The sequence below is a fragment of the Pseudochaenichthys georgianus genome, chromosome 1 (assembly GCF_902827115.2).
Source record: "Pseudochaenichthys georgianus chromosome 1, fPseGeo1.2, whole genome shotgun sequence".
Lineage (NCBI taxonomy): Eukaryota > Metazoa > Chordata > Actinopteri > Perciformes > Channichthyidae > Pseudochaenichthys > Pseudochaenichthys georgianus.
The window spans coordinates 26,107,252-26,130,340 of NC_047503.1; the positions used below are offsets into that span (position 1 = coordinate 26,107,252).

A 23,089-nucleotide genomic window follows, 5' to 3' on the forward strand; every position below is an offset into this window, starting at 1 on the left:
ATCCTCAGATGTATACATGGCACCTGCCTTCCAATCAACTCCTACTCGTATTCCTGCCGCTGCCAGCCTGGTTTCGCTGGAGTACTTTGCGACGAGCAGGACCAGGACACAGCTAACCCCTGCAGTATGTCACACTGTAAACATGGCAAATGTAGAGTGTCAGGCCTGGGGAAGGCATACTGCGAGTGTAACAGCGGATATACAGGGGACGCGTGCGACAGAGGTGAGAAAAACCTGTTTGGATGGGATACACATTTATGATGGGTGTGTCTGTGTATTGTTAGTACCTGTGCCCGACTACTCTCATTCTTCTAAAGGAAAATAGATATTGCTTGGAAGGCTTTTCATTTAATGCATGGTTCTCTTAACCTCTAAGTTTCTTCTTTGCTTTCTGTTCCTCTCAACAATAGTCTCTCAAAGTGTGTTTGTGTGTCTCTAAGAGTGTTTAATGTCTCTGCATTAACGCTTCTAACCCGCTGCTTTTTCAACTCAGCATCTCCTGAGCTTCCTATTAATCCCTCACGGGGGACAACTCAGGTGAGGCTGCCCGGTCACATCTTACTGTCGCACTCTTTTTCAAATGTTCTTTCCTTCGTTCCTCCTAAATGCAACCCAAAATACATCCACCAAATGCCCCCTACTTCACCTTGTTTTAACCCCGTGCAACATGCAGCTGAAGTAGCTTACTTTTTATTTTTCGTCTTAAGCAAAAGGACAATTAAAGAAAAGTCTTTAAAATATGTATTTGAACAATTTGTTCTTTCTCATTTTAGATAGACAATCAATTCAACTATTTTGAAGTTAACCAGGCCCTGGTCTGGATTTATCATAGTAAGATAAGACACTTATTTTTAACTAGAACTAATTGCATGGATATATCCTATTTTAATAGTACAAAAAGAAGCCGACTAATGAATGTGTAAAAGACCTTATATCGTGTTAGCTCCTACATTTCAAAATGTAAGATACAAATGATTTTAGCTTTATCAAATAATTATTTTCAGGTTCAACGTTTAGGGCCAGGGTATTGTTGCCTGATTGTTATGTTAGTTTTAAAACTTTCATAAAGTGTTTCTCTATTGCTTCTTTCAAGCAAGGTATGTCATTCATCACTTTTTTTATTTTACTGTCATCTTCCTGTCCTTTCTACAGTCTATTGACACGTTATGTAACTGTTTGGAATTATGTGTGTGTCATTTTATTCAAGTCATTCTTTGGTGTGTACAGTATGTGTCTTTGTAAGCCCCTAACCTAGGATATTTCTCCTACCATGTTGTGATAGATTTTCACCATTTAGATCCCTTTTGTCAAGTGAACGTTGAAAGCATGGATATCCTGTAACCCCTGTGTTTCTTTCGCATGTCTGCAGAGGTGGCCTGCAGAGGGGAACGGATCCGAGATGTCTACCAGAGACAGCAAGGCTACGCGGCGTGCCAAACCCAGGAGAAGGTCTCCCGCCTAGAGTGTCGGGGCAGCTGCCCGGGGGGAGCAGAAGGACAGGGCACCTGCTGCACCCCCCTCCGCAGCAAACGCAGGAAATACACCTTCCAGTGCACTGACGGCTCTTCTTTTGTCCAGGAAGTGGAAAAGGTGGTCAAATGTGGCTGTACAAAGTGTTCCTCATAAAAAAAGAGAAAAATTAAGAGACATCACCCTTGGCAGATTTCCTCCCCTCCAGATATGTTTTATGTTCTTGCCCTCATTACTTGATCCTCGTACCCCTTGTCCAAGGTCCCGAATCCTCCTGAGAGAAAACCCTTCACCCTCCACAGTCCCCTCCCCCAACCATCCCTGTTTTTTTTAAAAACCCTTAAAAAAAGGCACAAAAAAAACAAGAGAAACAACTAAAAAATAGTTTCTTTTCTGTATCAGTGCTGGACTGATGATTGATGCTTCCTCGGTGGGGATGTTGAATTGTATTGTAAAGTACAAAAACAGACTTATTTTTTATTATGAAGTGGAGAAAAAGACAAAAAAAAACACAAGAGATGACTTTCTTCCCTTACGTCTACTTCTTTTTGTTGGTCACGATTACTCCAATGGTGTGCCACACTGTCTCTGCCCTGGAGGACTGACCGGTCACTGACGGCTAACTGCTTCCTGCTTCCTGTCTGTGAGTTGTGTGTTTAGGAGTAACCTTAACTGGTAGTACCACAGACTCACCACTATGCGGAGCTGCATAAATGCACGGGAGATGGCGGGCAGTGACGACCCCCTTCAACACAAGAAACCACCACTGTAGTCTGCAGTCTCCCTCAAGAGACCTCTGAACCCGCTGAGACTGTGTCCACTATCCTACTCACAGCTGCGCTCAAACTTGTGATATTTTTTACAGCTACTGAACAACACACACACATACAAATGCTCTCACCAGTCTAAGAGTCATATGTAATACCTGCCAGGTTAAATATACTCTGTTTATCCACCCCCCAGTCATGAATGACAAGTATTTATTGTATCATAAATACCTGTACTTATTCAGTAGATCCCCTATGTATCAATCTGATCTTTTAATATATATTAATTTATATTTGTCCTTATTTTTGTATTAAAAAGACATAATCTGTCAAGATAGTTGAACTAACAAAATGGTGTCCTTTATTTTGGTTGAAGAGAAGTTGTTTTTTGATCACTGAAACTATTGTGCTTGCCAGAGACCTTAGTTACATTTTAATCTGCAAATGTGACGTGAAGACATTGTATATTTTTGTCGCGTTTCCTGAGAGTTTGTACTGTGCCATTACCAGAAGGTCTTTATATTAGAGTATAAATGTATAGATAATTTCCCTACCTATGTATTTCACACAAATCTTGTGAGTAGCATTGACCCTAGAGGATGCCTAGAACTGTTTTTACCTTTTTAACAAATTTATGCTTAAAGAATACTGTGACTTTTTCTAAATGAAACTACTTTGTTAGCCCCTTGGTCTCCGATGTTAACATGTTGCTGCTAAGTTTTTGTACCGTAGACTTGGATCCTGATCTGTATGTTATATAGAACTTCCTGCTCCTACTGTACGGGGGCACCTTGTGTAACAGATAAATACGTCCCCCCACCTCTACACATGTGCATTGTGCTTTATATTCCCCTGTTCTCCACCCCCAAACTAATGTCAGTTCCCTGACTGATGTTTGTTTATTAAACACAATATTTACCTCACAATTATCTCACTTTTGCTTTTTTGTCACACAAAGAGGTCCAAGTCAGAAATGTTCCCCTCAACTACTGAAGAAAGGGTCATAAAGCTAAGCACAATAATGTGGACAGTAATCTTCCATTATCCTTTCAATGTCATTTGCTTATTTTATAGCATATGTACAATATGGCTTTCTCCTCACTTGAATCTTTTTACAGCACAGATGCACAGACATAGAAGAGACATTGAAATGTACTGAGAGATGAACTATCACATCTTTGTTTTTTGTTTTTATCAAAATTATTGAAATCAAGTTTATTTAAAAATGGTTTTGTTATAATTACTAACAAGTAATATTTTGCACCCTCAATGCTATGCTTAGTATAATAACTTTATTTTCTTACAAACTTATACATAATTTACTATGTTCAAAATAATCAAATGTTTGCTGTTGCAAATGTTTCAATCCCAGAGACTCCTACTGAATTGAAATAAAAAACGAAATATTCAATGATAATAAAAACCTGATGGTCTCAGTGGAAACTTCATCAAGTCAAACGTGGATGAGACTAGCTTGTATTTGATAAAAGCTGTAATATGTGCAACTAATAAAATATACTTTTTTATAATCAATCTGACCCTCATGGACAAAACGTACCTTACAGCCAGTGGAATCAAAGTAAATTGTTCTATATACAATGCTGAAAAAATAGTATATGAATAAAAAATGTATTTGAAAATGCATTTAAAATAATGCCATCTGCTGGAATGCAGCTCAATTAAAAAAAACTGTAAGAGGCACGAGTATGGTTCTTAATTGATTTTATTCTAATATTCATTCAGACAGAAGAAAAATCTAAATTATAACCGGGTAAAGTGAAAACTGTTATTTATAACATGATCTCAGCTACATCAGCAAATAGTCCTCTCAGCGGTAGAAGAGTAAAACAGCAGCCTCAGTCATCTCTTTGGAGGCACTCCAGCCTTGATCCCATCCCAATCTGTCCCAGTCAAATGATGGGAAGTCCCCACACTGATCAGTGTGAAAATAGCCCCCTCCTCCTATACAGTACTGGAGACACACATAAGCAACAGTATGTGTAAGTATTTGTTACAGGATGTGTATTGTTTATTATCATTTTTTAATCTTTAATATTTTTTTATGCATGCTTCTTAGGTAACTGTCTTTGGCTCTTTTCTGCTCTAACAATGTTAATATCCCCTCTGTGGGACTAATAAAGGTATTCTGATTCTGATTCTGAACACTTGCTGTGTTGACAGACAGTAGAAGAAAATGGGTTGAGACTCACATGTTCAGTGTTGTATCCACGGACCGGCTTGACCCCGGAGCAGATAGCCATGGCTGCACGTTCATTGTTTATTGCTCTGAATGTGATGAAACCTGGTTCAAACTCCCCTTATAATAGGAAAAATACACAATTAATGAATTGATTACAGCAGGACACATTTTGTTTAGTAAGTTGGTGTCTTCTATTTAGTCATTCAAGGATAACATTGTTATTAAACTTGTATGTTAAAGATTTCATAATTCCTGTGTTTTGATTAAATGTATAAATTAATTGTTTTAGGAAATCTGATCAAATTAGTAATTCAAGTAATTAGTGATATACAGTTTTACCTCTTGGATTGGGTCCATATAACCTTTTGGTGGACTCTTTGTCTCCATGGTCATACACAATGGGAATTGCTGGCCCTCTGTTGCTGGGGGAGCCAACGTTGTATCTTACTGGATATTGCTGGAAGAATGTCATAATATACGGTATGTAGTCGTAGTCAAATATGTTACCCTGTAAGGTAGCAATATATGTTAAATAAATGGATTAAAATTGTGGATCGGTGCACGGTTGTAAAGGTATAGGCCTACTGTACTGTAGTTGGAAGCCATTTTAGAAAATATATACTGCCATGTTGCCTAATCTTTAATAAGACATCATGTTAATTATATTTTGTATTACGTATTTGAATTTACAAAGTATTAACTAATGCTTTTAAATATGCCATGAAGTAAAAAAGTACAAAAACAACTACACAAGTTACCGAGAACATCTGAAAGAGGTTAATAATTCTTATTGTAACAGCTGGCTTGCCTTGTACCATGCTACTAATTACTATTCCACCGTTGTTTTCGAAAAACACCTTATATTCAAATATTTCAGATTCTTTGAAATCCCATTTCAGCAATGTGTTTGTCAATGGTCAAGAGAGAATAATAATGCAGCACGTCTCTGTCCGTATACCTTAAAATCATCCGAGGTGGCGCCCTCTGCTGCTCCAAAGGTGTTTCTGTTGGACCAGTTTCCGTCTCCATCTGGTAGGTTAGCATTGTTACCCTGTTGGCTCGACCAACTACGGTGGCCCTGAAGTTCAAGACACCACAGCATTTCAGAAAACACCACAGCATTTCACAAAACACTACAGCATTTCAGAAAACACTACAGCATTTCAGAAAACACCACAGCATTTCAGAAAACACCACAGCATTTCACAAAACACTACAGCATTTCAGAAAACACCACAGCATTTCACAAAACACTACAGCATTTCACAAAACACCACAGCATTTCAGAAAACGCCGCAGCATTTCAGAAAACACCACAGCATTTCACAAAACACTACAGCATTTCACAAAACACCACAGCATTTCAGAAAACACCACAGCATTTCAGAAAACACTACAGCATTTCACAAAACACCACAGCATTTCAGAAAACACCACAGCATTTCAGAAAACACTACAGCATTTCAGAAAACACTACAGCATTTCACAAAACACTACAGCATTTCACAAAACACCACAGCATTTCAGAAAACACCACAGCATTTCAGAAAACACCACAGCATTTCACATTCGACGGAAAGGGTATTCCTTTAGGGAGAACACTTCTTGTTTGTGATTGGACAGAGCCAGCCAGAGAAGCACTGCTGTGATTGGTTGTTTTTGCTGCCAGTCAAGAAATGACGCTTCGTGATTGGTCAACACCCGACAGCGAAATATGTCCCAACCATGGTCCCACAAGGTATGGTCCCAACACATCAGCCGTTAGCACTTAGAACACACTCAGATCTCACAGCTCCTCATATCTGTTCAGAAACTGGACAAAAGTTAAACATGTACAAACCACAGACTGTCTATGTCATGCACTGTTAAAAAAAATACAGGGGATTTTACAGTAAATTACTGGCAGCAAAGTTGCCAACAAGTTACTGTATTTTTACTTTACAGTAGCGATCCTGTATTTAGTTTACAGTAATAAAATCAGTACTGTATTTTTACTTTACAGTAATAAAATCAGTACTGTATTTTTACTTTACAGTAGCGATCCTGTATTTAGTTTACAGTAATAAAATCAGTGCTGTATTTTTATTTTACTGTATATTACTGTAATTTTGTAGGTTGCTGTAATCTCAAAAACAATATTTTACTGTGATTATACAATACTTGTATTGTGAAAAAAATACATTACTGTAGTTTATACAGTATAACTTTACAGTAGTGTATGCATTAAAACAGTATCTTACTGCAGTTTTATCTTTACCCACTTTTACATTACATTACATTTAGCTGACGTTTTTATCCAAAGCGACTTACAATAAGTGCATTCGACCAAGAAGATACAAACTTGAAAACTTTTAGATCCTTGTCTCATGCTACTGTACCTGAAACGATAAACAAAAACCGGGATACAATTTAAATAAAATATGTTTATTGATTTGATTTCAATGTTAAATTCAATATAAAAAAAACAGATTACAATACAACAGTTCATAAAAGATATACAACAGTTCCTAACATATTCCAATACAGACCAATTCAAATACAAAATCACAACAGTACATCTTCTGTAATTATATGAAAGTAAAAGAAACAAAACGGATCCTGGAGGCGATATTTTAGTTAGAACATTTAACATTAAACGAGGTGCTTTCGAAAAGAAGTATGCATATGTAGTCTCTCTCTCTCTCTCTCTCTCTCTCCTGAAGTTACTTTTTCAGGCAGATTCTGGATTTCAATTTGTTGTCTTCCATTCAAACTCCGTCAGATCCAGGAATCTGTAGATACATTTGAATTATATTTAGTTAACCCATCCAGTGATTTCAGCATTCTGTACTTTTATGCAGATGGCCAGGTGAGAAATGAATAAGAAAAGCCAAACGACCACTTAAAGAGCAACTTGCAGGTTAGAGACCCCAGTGAATACATGTGTAGGAAAATTATGTATACACTAGATTTTCAAAAAAATATAGAGAAATATACACTACAGTGACATCTGGCGTCGTTTTTGTAAGACATTTTTACTTTTGCATACTTAATAAAATGAATGTGAAAAAAATTATAATTATTCATTTAAAGGGGACCTCACCAAGTGTCAGAAAACACAACCCTCTCTCTTTTCCTCCATACCTAAATCTCTAAAAACGGGGCTGCAACGGATCTGATACAGACTGATCCAGATTTGAACACTTCTAAGAACGAGGGGACCGTGCGCAGAGATGGGGTCGTTACTAAAAAAAAGTAATATATTACATATTACTTATTACTTTAAAAAAAAGTAATATATTACACTACTTCGTTACTCTCTACATAAAGTAATTCGTTACTTTACTCGTTACTTTACTCGTTACTTTACTCGCAGGGCCGGCCCGCCCCTCCCTACAGGCAGATCACGCAGACTGCTAAAGTTTCAAATGTTCTCTTTAGTTCAGTTTCCATTGTCGCATTAGACTGATCCAGATCCTGAATGTTTTCATATCTGACCATGGCTGTCTTCGGTCTCCTACTATCTGTATATTTTGCGCAGTCTATCTCTGCTCACGCTGTTGCGTCAGCGTGTTCTCCTGCGTGTTGGCCATGTGTTGCACTGGAGCCAGACACCGCAAAGACTTCAGCCGAGCATGTACGAACTGCGCATGCGTAAGTGACAATAACTCTCCTTACCAGCAGGCGGCGGTAGTGTGTATTCGTCATTCAAAACAGGCAACAACCGGAAAACAGAGAAGAAGAACAGACTACGTGTGTGATATAAATAAACAACAGCTATGTGCGTTAGCTTCACCTTAGCATGTGTTCTTTGCAGGTGTTTGTTGAGGTTTGATTATGACTGATTTTAGAAAGTAACGAAGTAACGCGTGTCGGGGCAATGTTAGTAACTGTAGTGTGATTACTGAATTATAAAAGTAACGCGTTACACTACTCCGTTACCGACAAAGTAATATTATTACACCCAACTCTGACCGTGCGGCAAAGTTTCAGTTCGATTTCTGTCCGTTAAAGTTTAAATCTTCCGGACAAAATTAGAAAACTGCCGGTCAAAGGTCTTCTTTGTTATTTATTGAGCTTTAAAACAAATTAATAATGACTCTAATCATATAAGAATAAAACACGGAGGATGGAGATCTCTTTTCCTCCACCTCTTCTGACAGCCCAGCAGCTGATCTCAAAGCACGCTCCCCTCTCCTGCAGGGGGGCGTGGTCAGCTGCAGCTCACAGAATCAGCCTAAACAAGTTCATTCTTTCAACTACCAGTATTACTGGAGAAAGACAGTTCCTAAACTCCATGTTATCGTGAGTTTAGAACTTGCCTCTGAATGAACTCCAGGATTGTTGAGGCCTCCTCTTGGTCCTGGATATTGAGTACAAAGAAGAACCCAAAGAAGACCGTGAATGCATCCACAAAGTTGGCCTCGTTCGGCAGAGTGCAGATGACTCTACCTTCAAGCGACACCATCCATTTCGAAGCTCCCAAAATGGAATTTCCTGAAATATATTGAATATGTTGTCACATTTCCTGAACATTAAAGAGGCTGAGCCCTCCTGAAAATAAAAGGGGTCAAGAGAAGTGGACAAAATGGAAAAGGCAAAACTGCTTGCTACTTCAAAACTGAACAATTTAAAATGTGGAATTAAAATACATGTTCAGCTTTACACCTCAAAAGTAAATCTAAAAGTACGAACTGTAAGTACACAATGCAGCAGCACTATGTACATAGTGCTGCTGCATTAACCCACTTTTGTAAAATAACGCAATAACGAATCAGAAAACACTTCACAGACTTATTTTGCAGCTGCTTCGTTTCACTTCAAAACAACACAACCGCTCGCTCGCTCACTCTCGCTCGCTCTAACATGCACGCGCCACCCCCCCCCCCCCCCCCCCCCCCCTAATATCACAACAATTCCGAGGTCTGAGCCTTCATCTGCAGCTAAACGATCATTCACTCCCGCTGCGTGCAGTAACATTATCCCCCGCTGAACAGACACAGTTTTCAAAATAATTAACAATATAGGCTACCGGAAACCAACGTTACATTACTAATCTAAACAGTCAGTGCATTTTGTAGAGTCAGTTGGCTTGCTCTCTAAACAATTAACTCATGAATGGGACCTACCTCAACAGCTGTTTGGCCAAATAATAATACAACTCTATCTCGAAATAAAATACGACTTTTGAGAAAAAAAACGGCAATAATAACGTGAATAGATCTAAATAATCCGTTAAAGGACACAGCGGTTCTCTCCTCTTGCTCCTGATATGACATGTACAAACCACAGACTGTCTATGTCATGGTGAATACAGTCGCTGCTTTATTTATGTCTGTATGACGTTGTTGTGAGTGTGGACGGAGCAGCTACAGGTTAGTTTAGCCTGATGGATCCGATTCCGATAGGATTTACATGGAGATACGGCCCGCCCCCTCTCCAGCGTCTTGTTTGAATGACAGGAGTAAATACAGAATTAATGCTTTATTAACTCATGGTTTTTAAGGGGCTTATCTCCATGTAAATACTATGGTAGACCACCCAATATTCGCATTGCTCTAATCGCTCGAGTTTCACCGCGGCTGCTGAGTTTCACCGCGGCTGTCAGCTGTGTTTGCTCCTGTCAATGCTGTCATTCAAACAAGAGGCGCTGGAGAGGGGACGGGGCGTATCTCCATGTAAATCCTACAACAAAATGAACATATTTGACCGTGATTTAATTGTAATACACGTTTCAAAGTGATGCCGAAGTAACTACATACTGATAACAGTTAGTAAAAACCATGAATTAACGCTTTGACAAGTCTGCAGACAAGACGGCAGGCGAAAAGCTTTTAAAATGCGTGTTTTCTGAATCGGATTCATCAGGCTAAACTAACCTGTAGCTGCTCCGTACACACTCACAACAACATCATACAGACATAAATAAAGCAGCGACTGTATTCGCCATGACACAGACAGTCTGTGGTTTGTACATGTTTAACTTTTGTCCAGTTTCTGAACAGATATGAGGAGCTGTGAGATCTGAGTGTGTGCTAACGGCTGATGTGTTGGGACCATGGTTGGGACATATTTCGCTGTCGGGTGTTGACCAATCACGAAGCGTCATTTCTTGACTGGCAGCAAAAACAACCAATCACAGCAGTGCTTCTCTGGCTGGCTCTGTCCAATCACAAACAAGAAGTGTTCTCCCTAAAGGAATACCCTTTCCGTCGAATGTGAAATGCTGTGGTGTTTTCTGAAATGCTGTTGTGTTTTGTGAAATGCTGTGGTGTCTTGCACTTCAGGGCCACCGTAATAACATGACCGTTCTTTGACACTTTTCAAGCCTATCCAAGCATTAAACCAATAACAAAATGTTTTAAAAAGCATAACCAGGCGTCACATCAGAAAACAGTACTAGTCTTTAAATCGGTTGCGAGTAACAGCACGAACAAATATTGCTTCCCCACAGCCCAGGGGTGTTTATTGGAAGGCATGGTATTTTGTTTTTAAAACCAAAGGAAGTCTTTGCCTTCTATGGTTTGCTTGTTCTGTCATTGACATATTTAAATAGGCAAATAAGTTCTTCAAATTAAACAACACTACTCTTTACTATGTCATTGGTCAACATCCTTGTGAGCAATGGGTACAAGCACTTCCTGATCTGTCGCAAATATCAGCAGGATGTCACGTTCCATTAGGTTCAGGCACATTAACAATACGCGGTTCGGTTAAAAATAACTTCTTTAACATGGTTTAAGGAACGGCCACAAAATGTTGACTGTCTGTATTCAACCCTAATGTTTCGTTGAGCCAACCCTTCCAATCACCCAATCCTCCTCCCACTGTAAATGTAATGGCTCTATAACTACTTCAGACAAAATCACAATATTCCTACAGTTGCTTCAGGGCTTTGTCACTTGAATGTAAATCTGTTGTTTTTTGGGTATTTGCTGACTGGACTGATGCTTTCTTCGACGGAGAGTCTAGAATAGTTTTTATGTGACACAGTTCTGGCTACAAAGTCTTGTTAAAATGGGATGAGTGAAGCGTTTAGAAACTGTTGTTTTGAAAACCCATATGGAGAGGCCTCAGAGCAATAGTTACTATACCTTTGCAGGATGAAACGTAAAGTAGTCTTTCTTTCTCTCTCTTCTCTCTGGCCTGCCTGCAGCCTTGAGGGCTCATTCAAGGTGGTCAGGTGTGATCCATTCAAAGTTGCTCTAAGCGAAAAAACATAACCCCCCGGCCCCTTGATGAAGTGAGCTCCTGTTTGGGTGACATAATAATGCTATGGAGGAAGAATGAAACAAGGAATGAAACAAGGAGAGCAATACATTCTTCAGAGAAACATCTCACATCTCTCTGAACTTCAGTCACACCTGTATTGACTTGTTCACTCAGTAACTCTTGTTGAACTGTAACGGAGCGTCCACACTACAGCTTCAAAAAAAGCTTGGAGCTGGGCGTGTCTGTAGCTTGGGGATTTTATTCAAGCAACACGACCAACAGCCAATCACATGAATCTCCCGCCCCTGACATACAAAGCAAAAAACCCCGGGGATTTTATGGGAGCAATATATATATAAACTCCCCAAACAGGCGAAAACCTACCAGTTTCACCCACTGTCTCTGCTACCTCCCTCCATGCCTGGTTCCTCCGGTTTGTATCCCAGTAGGTGAAGAGGGTCTGGTCATACAAAACCGGGTGATTTGCTACAGCGATAATTAGTTTCTCCTCCAACTTTTTTTGAAATATAGAAATGAACGGCGGGATATCTCTCCCAGCTTAGACGCGGTTTGATTGGCTACGGCTTGAGCTGTCAGATTTTCCGAAACGGGATTTGATTGGCTGGCGCTGGCTACTCCGGCGTCTCCGACGGAGACGGACCGCTATGCTACCCACAATTCAGTTCGGCGAAAAAGCGAGGCAACGTGACGTCACCCCATTCAAAGTGAATGGGCAGATTGGAGTTGACGCTGTCGACGCTGTAGTGTGGACGGGCCGTAACGGTACGTCCACACAGCAGCTTCAGAAGAAACTTCCACCACTTCCAACGCTTCTCAGCCCATTGACTTTGAATGGGGATGACGTCACTTTGCCTCGCTTTTCGCCGAACTGCATTGTGGGGGAGCGAAGCGAAGATTTCCAGGATGTCCAGGATTTCCAGGATTCCAAAGTTGAGCAATGTTCAACTTTTGAAGCTGAGCTGGAAGCGCCAGCCAATGAAACACGTTTATGCAAATCTGACAGTAGAAGCGCTAGCCAATCAAACCGCGTGTAAGCAGGGAGAACCAGACCGCAGTTCATTTCCTCATATTCCAAACGAGAAATTACGGTAGCAAATCACCCGGTTCTTTACGACCAGAACTATTAACGGGATACAAACCGGAGGAACCAGGCATGGAGGGAGGTGGCAGAGACAGTGGGTGAAACTGGTAGGTTTTCGCCTGTTTGGGGAGTTTATATATATATTAGGGCTGTCAAACGATTAAAAATGTTAATCAGATTAATCACAGCTTAAAAATTAATTAATCATGATTAATCACCATTCGAACTATGTGCAAAATATGCCATTTATTTATGTATAGCCTATTGTTGTGGGAATGGAAAGATAAATGAAAGCAGGCGGATATATCCATTTAACATACAGCATCGATGTTTATTATAAAAAAATTCTGCATGTCAAAATGAAAGACAACCCACACACCTATCAATCATCAAACCGTGGGGTCTTAATTCATTACGTGTTGATTTATATCAACGGGGATTACTTCAGGAAAGTCGACAGAGGGGGGGGGGGCGCTAGTGGAGTACTTCGTGACCACAGAGTGTGAACGTTGTGATCAGCTGTTTTAGCACAGTTCTCCAGTGAAGGGGGGAGTCTCCCTCCGCAGCCGGTTGGCGTAGTTTTGGCACAGTTCCGTTGTACAGACCGACGTTAACAGCAGCCCTGTCTGTGCACACGGAGACCGACTCTGTCGTCCGGTGATCTAACCGCCTTCTGGAAAAGCTTCACAAGTACGTCGTACGCAAATGCGCTTTGTGACAAAAGTGACGGTACGCATTTCAGATTACGCACATAACCTGCGTACCAGTTATGTGCACCCCTGTACCAGAGCCATATTATTACTATTATATGGCTCTGCCCTGTACTACAGCAAAAGTAATCTCCGTCGGGACTTCCTGCAACAACACCACGCCGTTATCAAAGATGTTCTATTGAGAAGACGATCACTACGTGACAAAAGTTTTCAAAACCGTGGCTACTGAAATCAATCTTACTAACGACTGTCTGTGCAATTTACTCCGCGCGAGTTGGCAGACTTTATTTTGCTTACTTTAACATCATTTTTCATGGTGGGGCTAAGCCATTTCTTGGTATGGGTGTAGCCTACCCCAGCCATACCCTGGCGCTGCCACTGGTGGCACGTATGGGGCGGGCCATTCTGCACATGCGTTAAATGCGTTAAATATTTTAACGCAATTAATTCAAAAAATTAATTACCGCCGTTAACGCGATAATTTTGACAGCACTAATATATATATATATATTGCTCGCATAAAATCCCCGGGGTTTTTTGCTTTGTATGTCGGGGGCGGGAGATTCATGTGATTGGTTGTTGGTCGCATTGCTCGCAAACAATCCCCAAGCTGTCAGACACGCCCAGCTCCAAGATTTTCAAGATTTTTGAAGCTGCTGTATGGACGTACCGTAACGGCCCCTACACACGGCGGCGTGCGTTGCCGCTTGGCGGTGGGCGTGTCTTGAGCTTGGGGAGTCAACGCGAGCAACCCGACCAACAACCAACCACATGAATGTCCCGCCCCGGACATACAAAGCAAAGCATTCATGCTACATCCATGCTGGCTAAATATACTCTCTATGCTTGCTAGCTGTCCATTCAAACGAAATACACTGGATATAAACTCCCCAAACAAGCGAAAACCTACCAGTTTCCCCCACTGTCTTTGCCACCTCCCCCCATGCCTGGCTCCTCCGGTTTGTATCCCTGTATGTAAAGAGGGACTGGTCATAGAGTACCGGGTGATTCCCTACCGCCACGATCATTTTCTCCTCCTTTTGTTGACATATGGGAAATAACTGCGGTCTGGCTCTCCCAACATACACCCGGTTTGATTGGCTAGTGCTTGTACTGTCAGATTTACATACGAGGGATTTGATTGGCTGACGCCTCCGTCAAGGCGGCAAAAGTAGAACATTGCTCTACTTTTGCAGCGAGCACCTCGAGAGAAGCTACGCTTTGCTCCCACAATGCAGTTTGGCGAATCGTGACGTCACCCCATTCAAAGTGAATGGGCAGAAGCGTTGAAGCAGCAACGCACGCCGCCGTGACTCCGACGGCCCCTACACACGGCGTGCGTTGCCGCTTGGCGGTGGGCGTGTCTTGAGCTTGGGGAGTCAACGCGAGCAGCCCGACCAACAACCAACCACATGAATGTCCCGCCCCGGACATACAAAGCAAAGCATTCATGCTACATCCATGCTGGCTAAATATACTGTCTATGCTTGCTAGCTGTCCATTCAAACGAAATACACTGGATATAAACTCCCCAAACAAGCGAAAACCTACCAGTTTCCCCCACTGTCTTTGCCACCTCCCCCCATGCCTGGCTCCTCCGGTTTGTATCCCTGTATGTTCCCTACCGCCACGATCATTTTCTCCTCCTTTTGTTGACATATGGGAAATAACTGCGGCCTGGCTCTCCCAACATACACCCGGTTTGATTGGCTACTGCTTGTACTGTCAGATTTACATACGAGGGATTTGATTGGCTGACGCCTCCGTCGAGGCGGCAAAAGTAGAACATTGCTCTACTTTTGCAGCGAGCACCTCGAGAGAAGCTACGCTTTGCTCCCGCAATGCAGTTCGGCGAATCGTGACGTCACCCCATTCAAAGTGAATGGGCAGAAGCGTTGAAGCGGCAACGCACACCGCCGTGTGTAGGGGCCGCGAGACACACTTTTTAAAAAAAGAATTTGACCTATTAATCCTCTTGAGTATATGGTACCTATTCTTACATACAGATGGAGGCGCCTACAGCTGTTGGATGTCCTATGTAGGTTAAAAGCCCATTACAACCCGAATACCTAAAGGCTTCACAACCCTCTGCAAATAGTACAGTGTATACCTTCTCTTTGTTTTCTCAGTCCTGTAGTGTGTAGTCATAAACACAAACATGTTATCCCAGGTGCATGCAAGAGATAATACATGTGATAACTTGCAGTGATATTTAAAAGTAAGACTGATCCATAATATGTGCTGTACTTTAAAGTGATAGTTTGATATTTTTGGGAAATAGGGTTATTCTATCACTTGAAAAGAGTAGGTTGAGCCAGTTGAGATTTGGTGTCCAACAGGAAACCAAAACACTTTGCAGTAGCTCTGAAGCTCTGAAGCTCATGAAGTGTGTTTTAATATTTCTTAGTTGGGACTAATGTTAACTCTGTTGGTGTCCTGATAACTGGCCAAGTTTATTACAGTGAGTCCCTGTAAAACTATACTTAGGTAATTGTACTCATTAAAGAAAAAAAGAATTTGTGTTAAACCATAAACTAACCAGAGCTTGCTTACATCATATTTAGCGGACGGACATGAAAGTGATTTCATTTAAACCAACAACATATTTGCAGCTCAGAATAGAATCATAATTCCCTCGGCTCAATTAACACGTGTGAATCATTGATGCTGAATCCTAACACGCATTTTCATTTTCAGCACTAACAAGGAAGCCTCATTAAACAAAAATGAACAGATGTTAATCTGCCGAGAGTTCATCACACAGCATGGTCGTCAGTGTAAAAGCTTCTTTGTGTTCTCCCTGGTTGTGCCATTTTTCACAGGAACAACCTTTACAAATTATTCATGTTTGTTTCTTTCAGGGGAGAGGGGGGAAACAGAGTGCACAGCATCCATAAAGATGCAGTTGATGGGTGCAAATGTGAGTCCGTTACATAATCCCATTTCTACAGATTCAGAGAAATCCTGACCTCTGAAAGCTTTCTTTACCCGGTGGGGAAAGGCCTTGAATGGAAGCCACAATGCAACAATAACCATCTTCACTGGTCAAGCTGGAGTGCTTTTCCAACAAAATGGGTGACCTATTTCAAATGGTTTAAGTTGTCTCTTAAATGTGCTAATGGCCTTGTTTTATTTACCCAGATCGGAACCTGTCTGTTTGTTGTGCTGAGGTAAATGTGAAGCAGTCCTTCCGTTGAAATGAAATGTAACACTGAATTGTTGCAAGTTCACAAATGTGTTAATGCATTTTACAAAGCCTGTTGAGTAAACATCCTCCATGTGAACTAAGCTTTGCTATATCGGACAAAAGGAGGTTACTCATACATCACCTGTTTCTGCATGGTAAAATTGTGGATAATGGGGGATTTAAAAAAATAATAATTATGAAACAATTTTGTCTAGTTTATTTGTATTCACATGGATGTTTGTTAGGATGACCTGGAGTAAATGTACTTTGCTTCAATGCCTCTTATCTACTTCAGCAGGAGTTGGATGTTCACATCTTCCTTCTTTGCATATTGTTCCTGCTCCCTGAACCCGCTCATTTAATTTATATCGGTATCTGCGTCAGTCTGTGGTTGTCTTTACTTTCTTCAGTGTCCATCACCTGCTCAGAGGTGGTTCCTCTGTGATATAACAGGGTCACCGTTGTGTTCCCGCTGCCCTCGCTGCCCCTGGTCTTCACGGCATAGACTTCCTGGTTCATGTTCAGCGGGCTCTCCGGCTTCAGGTGTCCGGCCTCGTTGCTCGCCATCACCACCGCCGCGCTCATCGTGTAGCAGCAGCCTTGTCCGCGGAGGCGCAACAGGCGAAAAAAGGCGTCTCTGAAGTCCGCGTTAAAGGCATAGATGACCGGGTTAAGGGACGAATTGCTCCAGCCGATCCACACGAAGACGTCGAAGGTTTTCTCACTGACGCAGTAAGGGCCCCGCAGCGCCACAGGCTCCTCTGGTCCGGGACAGAAGGGCAGAGCGCAGTTCAGGATAAAAAACGGTAACCAGCAGCAAACAAAAACCCCCATGATGATGCTCAGAGTTTTGAGGACTTTCGTCTCTTTTCTGATGGAGACTTTGAGCTCCCGGTGAGACCGATTAGGGGGCTGAGTATCAGAATGGTGATGTATCGGAGACTGATATGAGTTGACACCGACTTCAGTGCACAGGTGAGAACAAAGTTCGGGTACGTCCAAGTGACAACTCTGCGCGTGCTCCGCTGCACGCTCTAGGGAGGAAATAATCCGGATCTGCAGCTGGGCTATCCGGTAGATGCGCGTGTATGTGACAATCATGATAAACACGGGGATGTAGAAGCTGATGAGGGAGGAGGAGATGGCGTAAGTCCGGCTCAGGCTGGAGTCACATCTCCCATCAACACCCTTAGCGTTAAGTGCAAAAGCCTCCCCAGCCGGATCACCTATCTCCGTACGGTGCCAGTCCAGCTGCACAGGGACAAAGGAAATTATCACTGACACAGTCCAGGTCACTCCGATCATCACAGAGGCCAGCATCTTGTTCATGCGCCTCTCGTAAAGGAAAGGGCTGGAGATGGCCCAGTATCGGTCCACGCTAATGAGGCACAGGTTGAGGATGGAGGCCGTGGAGCACATGATATCGCAGGCCAGCCAGGGTTTACAGAACCCTCCAAACGGCCAGAAACCAGCCACCTCAGCCACTGCTTTCCACGGCATCACCAGCACGGCGACTAGGAGGTCCGATAGAGCCAGGGACACAATGAAGATGTTGGTTACCTTGGCGCGCAGGTGGCGGAAGCGATAAACGGCTGCGCACACCGTTAAATTGCCGAAAAGCGTCCAAATGATAAGCAGCGCCAGGAGGGAGCCGGTCAAAGCTCGGAGCGCCGGTGAACCCTCCCGGCTACCATCTCCTAATGTCAAGCCGGTTGTGTTATTCATTGCCTGGTCCCGTGTTCGGTCATATTTCAAACTTAAATACTATAAATCCACCCATGCTCGGTATTAACAGAAATAAACAAAGAGTGTCAATTAGAGTGGCGAGCGCGCATCCTGCTCCAGCCAGTCTGCTCTTTGCTGCTTCTCCGAGCGCAGAGCAGATTTGCAGGGACCACAGGCATCACCAGCTCACATGTGCACAGCAGAGACGCGCAGCGAGGAGAGAACTTTTACATGATCTTAACTTTCTTTGAGCGTCACTGTTTCATATTACCTCTATTTTTCCAAATGTTCCAAGTCACTTTCCCACTCAATAGTAGGTGCCATTAGTGGCTCTATTGTGATGTACTGAGCACTGCAATCAAGGCACATACACTAAAAGCACAGGCACATACAAATATCCAAAAGAGAATTTAATTAAATATAATTCGATTTTTTTGAAGAGTGAAATAAAGGAATTAAATCACGAAAATACATAATAGAAAATGAATAAGACTAGAATGGGATAAACCAAGGTAGAGCAAATCCATCAGGTTCATAATGTGTTATGTAGACTTATTTGTATTTCCTTGTATTAATTTCATTGGACCCACTTCCTGACCTTGTTTTTGTGGGTATAACAATGACCTTTAACCTGTTTTGCATTATAAACTGCTTGCCATACAGTTATTTGTATTTTTAACTTTCATACTTTTATATTTCTAACAAACAACTTTGTATTGACCTGTTTTCATTGATTAACCCATCCATCCGAAGGAACAGATACAAATAAACATATTCAACACATAATGCACAAACCATATACAATGACGTGCATGAGTCCTGTATCTATTGCCATGGTGGGCCCTCAGCTGCTGACTCCATTGCTTTTAAGTCTGTATAATATTTGAGCATGTTACTCTGTCTCTGTTTTACAGGCATATGTAATATATAACTCTGATTTATTGAAGAAAAGGGGATTGCATACACTTGATAAGACTTAACATGTTTCTGTAGAAAAAAATTCTGAGTCATGAATCATTTTTAATGTTAACGTATAAATCTATCAGATTTTTTGAAAATGACACAAGGTATACATGCAAAATTGTCAGTACATTATTGCACATCATAATCTACCCCGGCGTTTTGAGCAGACATGTTTCAACCAAGGCTGTCATCATCATCCAAGTACCCACATCCCCTCCATTTGACATGGTAGGGGATTTGAACACTAACAGCAGTAAGTGGTGTAAAGTAACTAAGTATATTTACAAACAATTTGAGGGACATTACTTAAGTATTTCACTTGTTTTGCTACTTTGTACTTCCCCACTACAATTCTGAGTTAAATAGTGTAATTTTATTCCACTACATGTAATTATTACCTTTGGTTACTTGCAGATTTTGATTAAAGATATGCCATTGTATCACTTAAATAAGACTTTAGTTTCACCTGGAGTAAATTCACAAGCAACCCTGCAGTATAGAAAGTTCAGTCAGACAACTCACGTGTTTCTTAATGTTAATTAGAAGCAGCATATAGTTTGAGTTTGGCGTCTAGGCTCAGGCCTCATTACTCCACAGTCAGATGTACATAGAACATTGAGTGATGATTAGATAACTATCCCCCAGAGCCTATACAGGTGTAAAATGGGGTGGAAGCTGGGTTAGGCGAGCAGGCAGCAGCAGCACGTGAACACAGCAGTGGCAGCAGCAGCATTAACGAGGCAGGTTAAGGAGAATGTGTTTGATTGGTTGTAAGAGGGACGATCGCGTCACGTGTTAATGTATCATTGGTTCTCGAGTTGACTGCCTGAACTAGCTTGCAGGCTTCGCTCGATTAATTCAAATTAGCTTGCCTTTGTTAGCTTTGATAACACCTAAATGCATCAAGAATTATGATCAAACATATAATGTATTATTCGGAATTGGGCCAATTTGCATAATTAGTACTTTTACTTTTGGTACTTTGAATACATTTGTTATGCCAATATGTTTTACTTTGACTTGAGTAACATTTTGAGTGCAGGACTTTTACTTTATTTGTATTCTGGCACTTCTAGTTTTACTTAAGTACAAGATATGAGTAAGGCAAGGCAAGGCAAGTTTATTTATATAGCACCTTTCAAGGCAATTCAAGGTGCTTTACAAAAATGAAAGACATTCAGACAAAGGCATTTAAAAACAGTAATTAAAAAGAAAAGATAATAAAAGAAACATTAAAAAAAAAAATACATGAATAAAAAGTACATGAATAAAAAGTTACAGTGCAGTTTAAGACATGAATAGTTCACACAGAAGTTCCACTTTACTGATGAACACAACGGCTCAGTTTCAATTAAAAGCAGCAACAAAAAGATAAGTCTTCAGCCTGGATTTAAAAGTAATAAGAGTTGCAGCGGACCTGCAGGTGTCTGGGAGTTTGTTCCAGATATTTGGAGCATAATAACTGAACACTGCTTCTCCATGTTTAGTTCTGACTCTGGGGACAGAAAGCTGACCAGTCCCTGAAGACCTGAGAGATCTGGATGGTTCATAATTTAGCAGTAGGTCAGAAATGTATTTTGGGCCTAAACCATTTAGTGCTTTATAAACCAGCAGCAGTATTTTGAAATCTATTCTTTGACACACAGGAAGCCAGTGTAAAGACTTCAGAACTGGAGTGATGTGATCCACTTTCTTCAGTGAGGACTCGAGCAGCAGCGTTCTGAATCAGCTGCAGCTTTCTAATAGATTTTTTTGTGAGACCTATAAAGACACCATTACAGTAGTCGAGTCTACTGAAGATAAAAGCATGGACACGTTTTCCAAATCCTGCTGTGACATTAGTCTTTTAATCCTATATATGTTCTTTAGGTGATCGTAGGCTGATTTAGTAACTGTTTTAATGTGACTGTTGAAACTCAGGTCAGAGTCCATGACTACACCTAGATTTCTGGCTTTATCTGTTGTTTTGAACATTGCAGACTGAAGCTCAGCGGTAACTTTTATACGTTCTGCCTTGGCTCCAAAAACCATTACCTCAGTTTTGTCTTTGTTTAATTGGAGAAAGTTCTGACACATCCAGTCATTGATTTGTTCAATGCACTTACTCAGTGTTTTAACTGGAGAATACTCTCCTGGTGAAATGGTTGTGTAAATTATGTGTGTCATCCGCATATGGTAACTTATTTTGTTGTTTTTCATTATCTGAGCCAGTGGTAGCATGTAGATGTTAAAGAGAAGAGGCCCCAAGATGGAGCCTTGAGGAACCCCACACATGTGATATTTGTCAACTCAGATTTGTATTTACCTATAGAAACAAAGTTGCTTCTGTCCTTTAAGTAGGATTCAAACCAATTTAGAACTGTTGATGAAAGTCCCACCCGGTTTTCCAGTCGGTCTAGTAATATGGTGTGGTCAACAGTGTCAACAGAGTACTTCTCCCACCCCTGACAGTAGTCTACCACTGAAGAGAAGTCATGAAAATTGGAGGCAGAGCATTGACTGGTGAGGTGTCTCATGTTGTCAGCGCCATCGTGTCGATCATAGACACAGAGGTGCTGAGTGACGCTTGCTCTCAGCCTCCTGATTGCCTCTTCAATGTACTTTTACAGAGAACAGATTAAATTAATCACATCTATTATGCTGTCCACCAGAGCAGGGAATAGGGGTATTTTAGATGGTTGGCATGTCTCTCAGTGGTGTATATATACTGAAATCCCCCTTTGTTCCTCCTCTCCTTGGAACTAAAGTTGTTGTGACAGCCTGATGTTCCCCTCAATGGGTTTAGCATCCAACGAGGCAACAACCCCAAAGTCTTCAGAGACACGGTGCAGAACGAAGTGGGCGATCCACAGATTATCCCTCATTTCAATATCTGTTCCCAATACAGTTTGGTTAATCATAATGTGTTTGGTTGTATTCAAAACAGTTAATACTTAATCATCACTAGTATCAGAGATTTTTTGTTTATAATGTTTAATTTTTTATTTTTGTGTAAATATAAAACCCCATTTCTTTAAACTTCTCCTGTGTCCTGTTGCCTTACTGCTTGGTCCCTATATAATATTCAAAGAGCCACGTATTCAAACGCATTTTTATGTATAATGAAGAATCAGAGAAAATACTAACTTTCAACAAGCATTTGCCAGTGGGCCATAAATGCTTGTCCACATTAAAAAGTGATGTGGCCTCCTATCTGCTGGAGGTGCAAATAAGCAAATATTTGGTCACAAGTTCCATATCAAATTAAAAGGTGATGATTTGTTCAACTGAAAACTTTTTTCAGATTTGAAGAAATATTGCACTTTACATTTCTAGTTTCAGTTTAAACAATCAATTACATGTTGACAACTTATTATAGGTTAAGCTTCCTAGCAACAAATAAAGTAATTTAAATGAGCACCACCTTTACCAGCTGCAACATTACAGTGATGAACATATTTTTGCGTAAATACATTTAATCTATAGTTTCAGATTAACTTTGGTACTCTAATTATATTTTTGACAAATGTTTTTGCATCACTGCTTCTCTACATGTGACCTTTAGACAGCATTGTTCAGACAACATATTGTGACAGTGCACTCTAAATGTAATACCCCTCATCCCACTTCCTTTCGGTCTCTCTCTCACACACACACACACACACACACACACACACACACACACACACACACACACACACACACACACACACACACACACACACACACACACACACACACACACACACACACACACACACACACACACACACACACACACACACACACACA

The 23,089-nt window shown here is 41.1% G+C and overlaps 3 protein-coding genes across 5 annotated transcripts in view; 1 reads left to right on the top strand and 2 right to left on the bottom strand.

The window, feature by feature from the left end:
* Positions 1–3,294, top strand: part of slit2 (slit homolog 2 (Drosophila)) — a 98,502-nt gene extending 95,208 nt beyond the window's left edge. For all 3 annotated transcript variants that reach the window (XM_071202860.1, XM_034080564.2, XM_034080582.2), the window contains 2 exons: positions 9–223; positions 1,370–3,294. In XM_071202860.1, coding sequence (XP_071058961.1) covers positions 9–223; positions 1,370–1,626 — 472 coding nt within the window. In that variant the 3' untranslated portion in view covers positions 1,627–3,294. The remainder of the gene's footprint in view (positions 1–8; positions 224–1,369) is intronic.
* Positions 3,295–3,976: 682 nt separating this feature from the next.
* LOC117452526 (intelectin-like) lies at positions 3,977–5,539 on the bottom strand. Its single transcript, XM_034091221.2, has 4 exons — positions 5,396–5,539; positions 4,777–4,945; positions 4,448–4,554; positions 3,977–4,209 (listed from the first exon to the last, which is right to left on the bottom strand). The coding sequence occupies exons 1-4, from the start codon at positions 5,537–5,539 to the stop codon at positions 4,066–4,068; spliced, it is 564 nt and encodes a 187-aa protein (XP_033947112.2). The 3' UTR covers positions 3,977–4,065.
* An 11,449-nt stretch (positions 5,540–16,988) lies between these two features.
* LOC117454927 (D(1B) dopamine receptor-like) lies at positions 16,989–18,145 on the bottom strand. Its single transcript, XM_034094216.1, has one exon. The coding sequence runs from the start codon at positions 18,128–18,130 to the stop codon at positions 16,994–16,996; it is 1,137 nt and encodes a 378-aa protein (XP_033950107.1). The 5' UTR covers positions 18,131–18,145; the 3' UTR covers positions 16,989–16,993.
* Between the last annotated feature and the right edge of the window lie 4,944 nt (positions 18,146–23,089).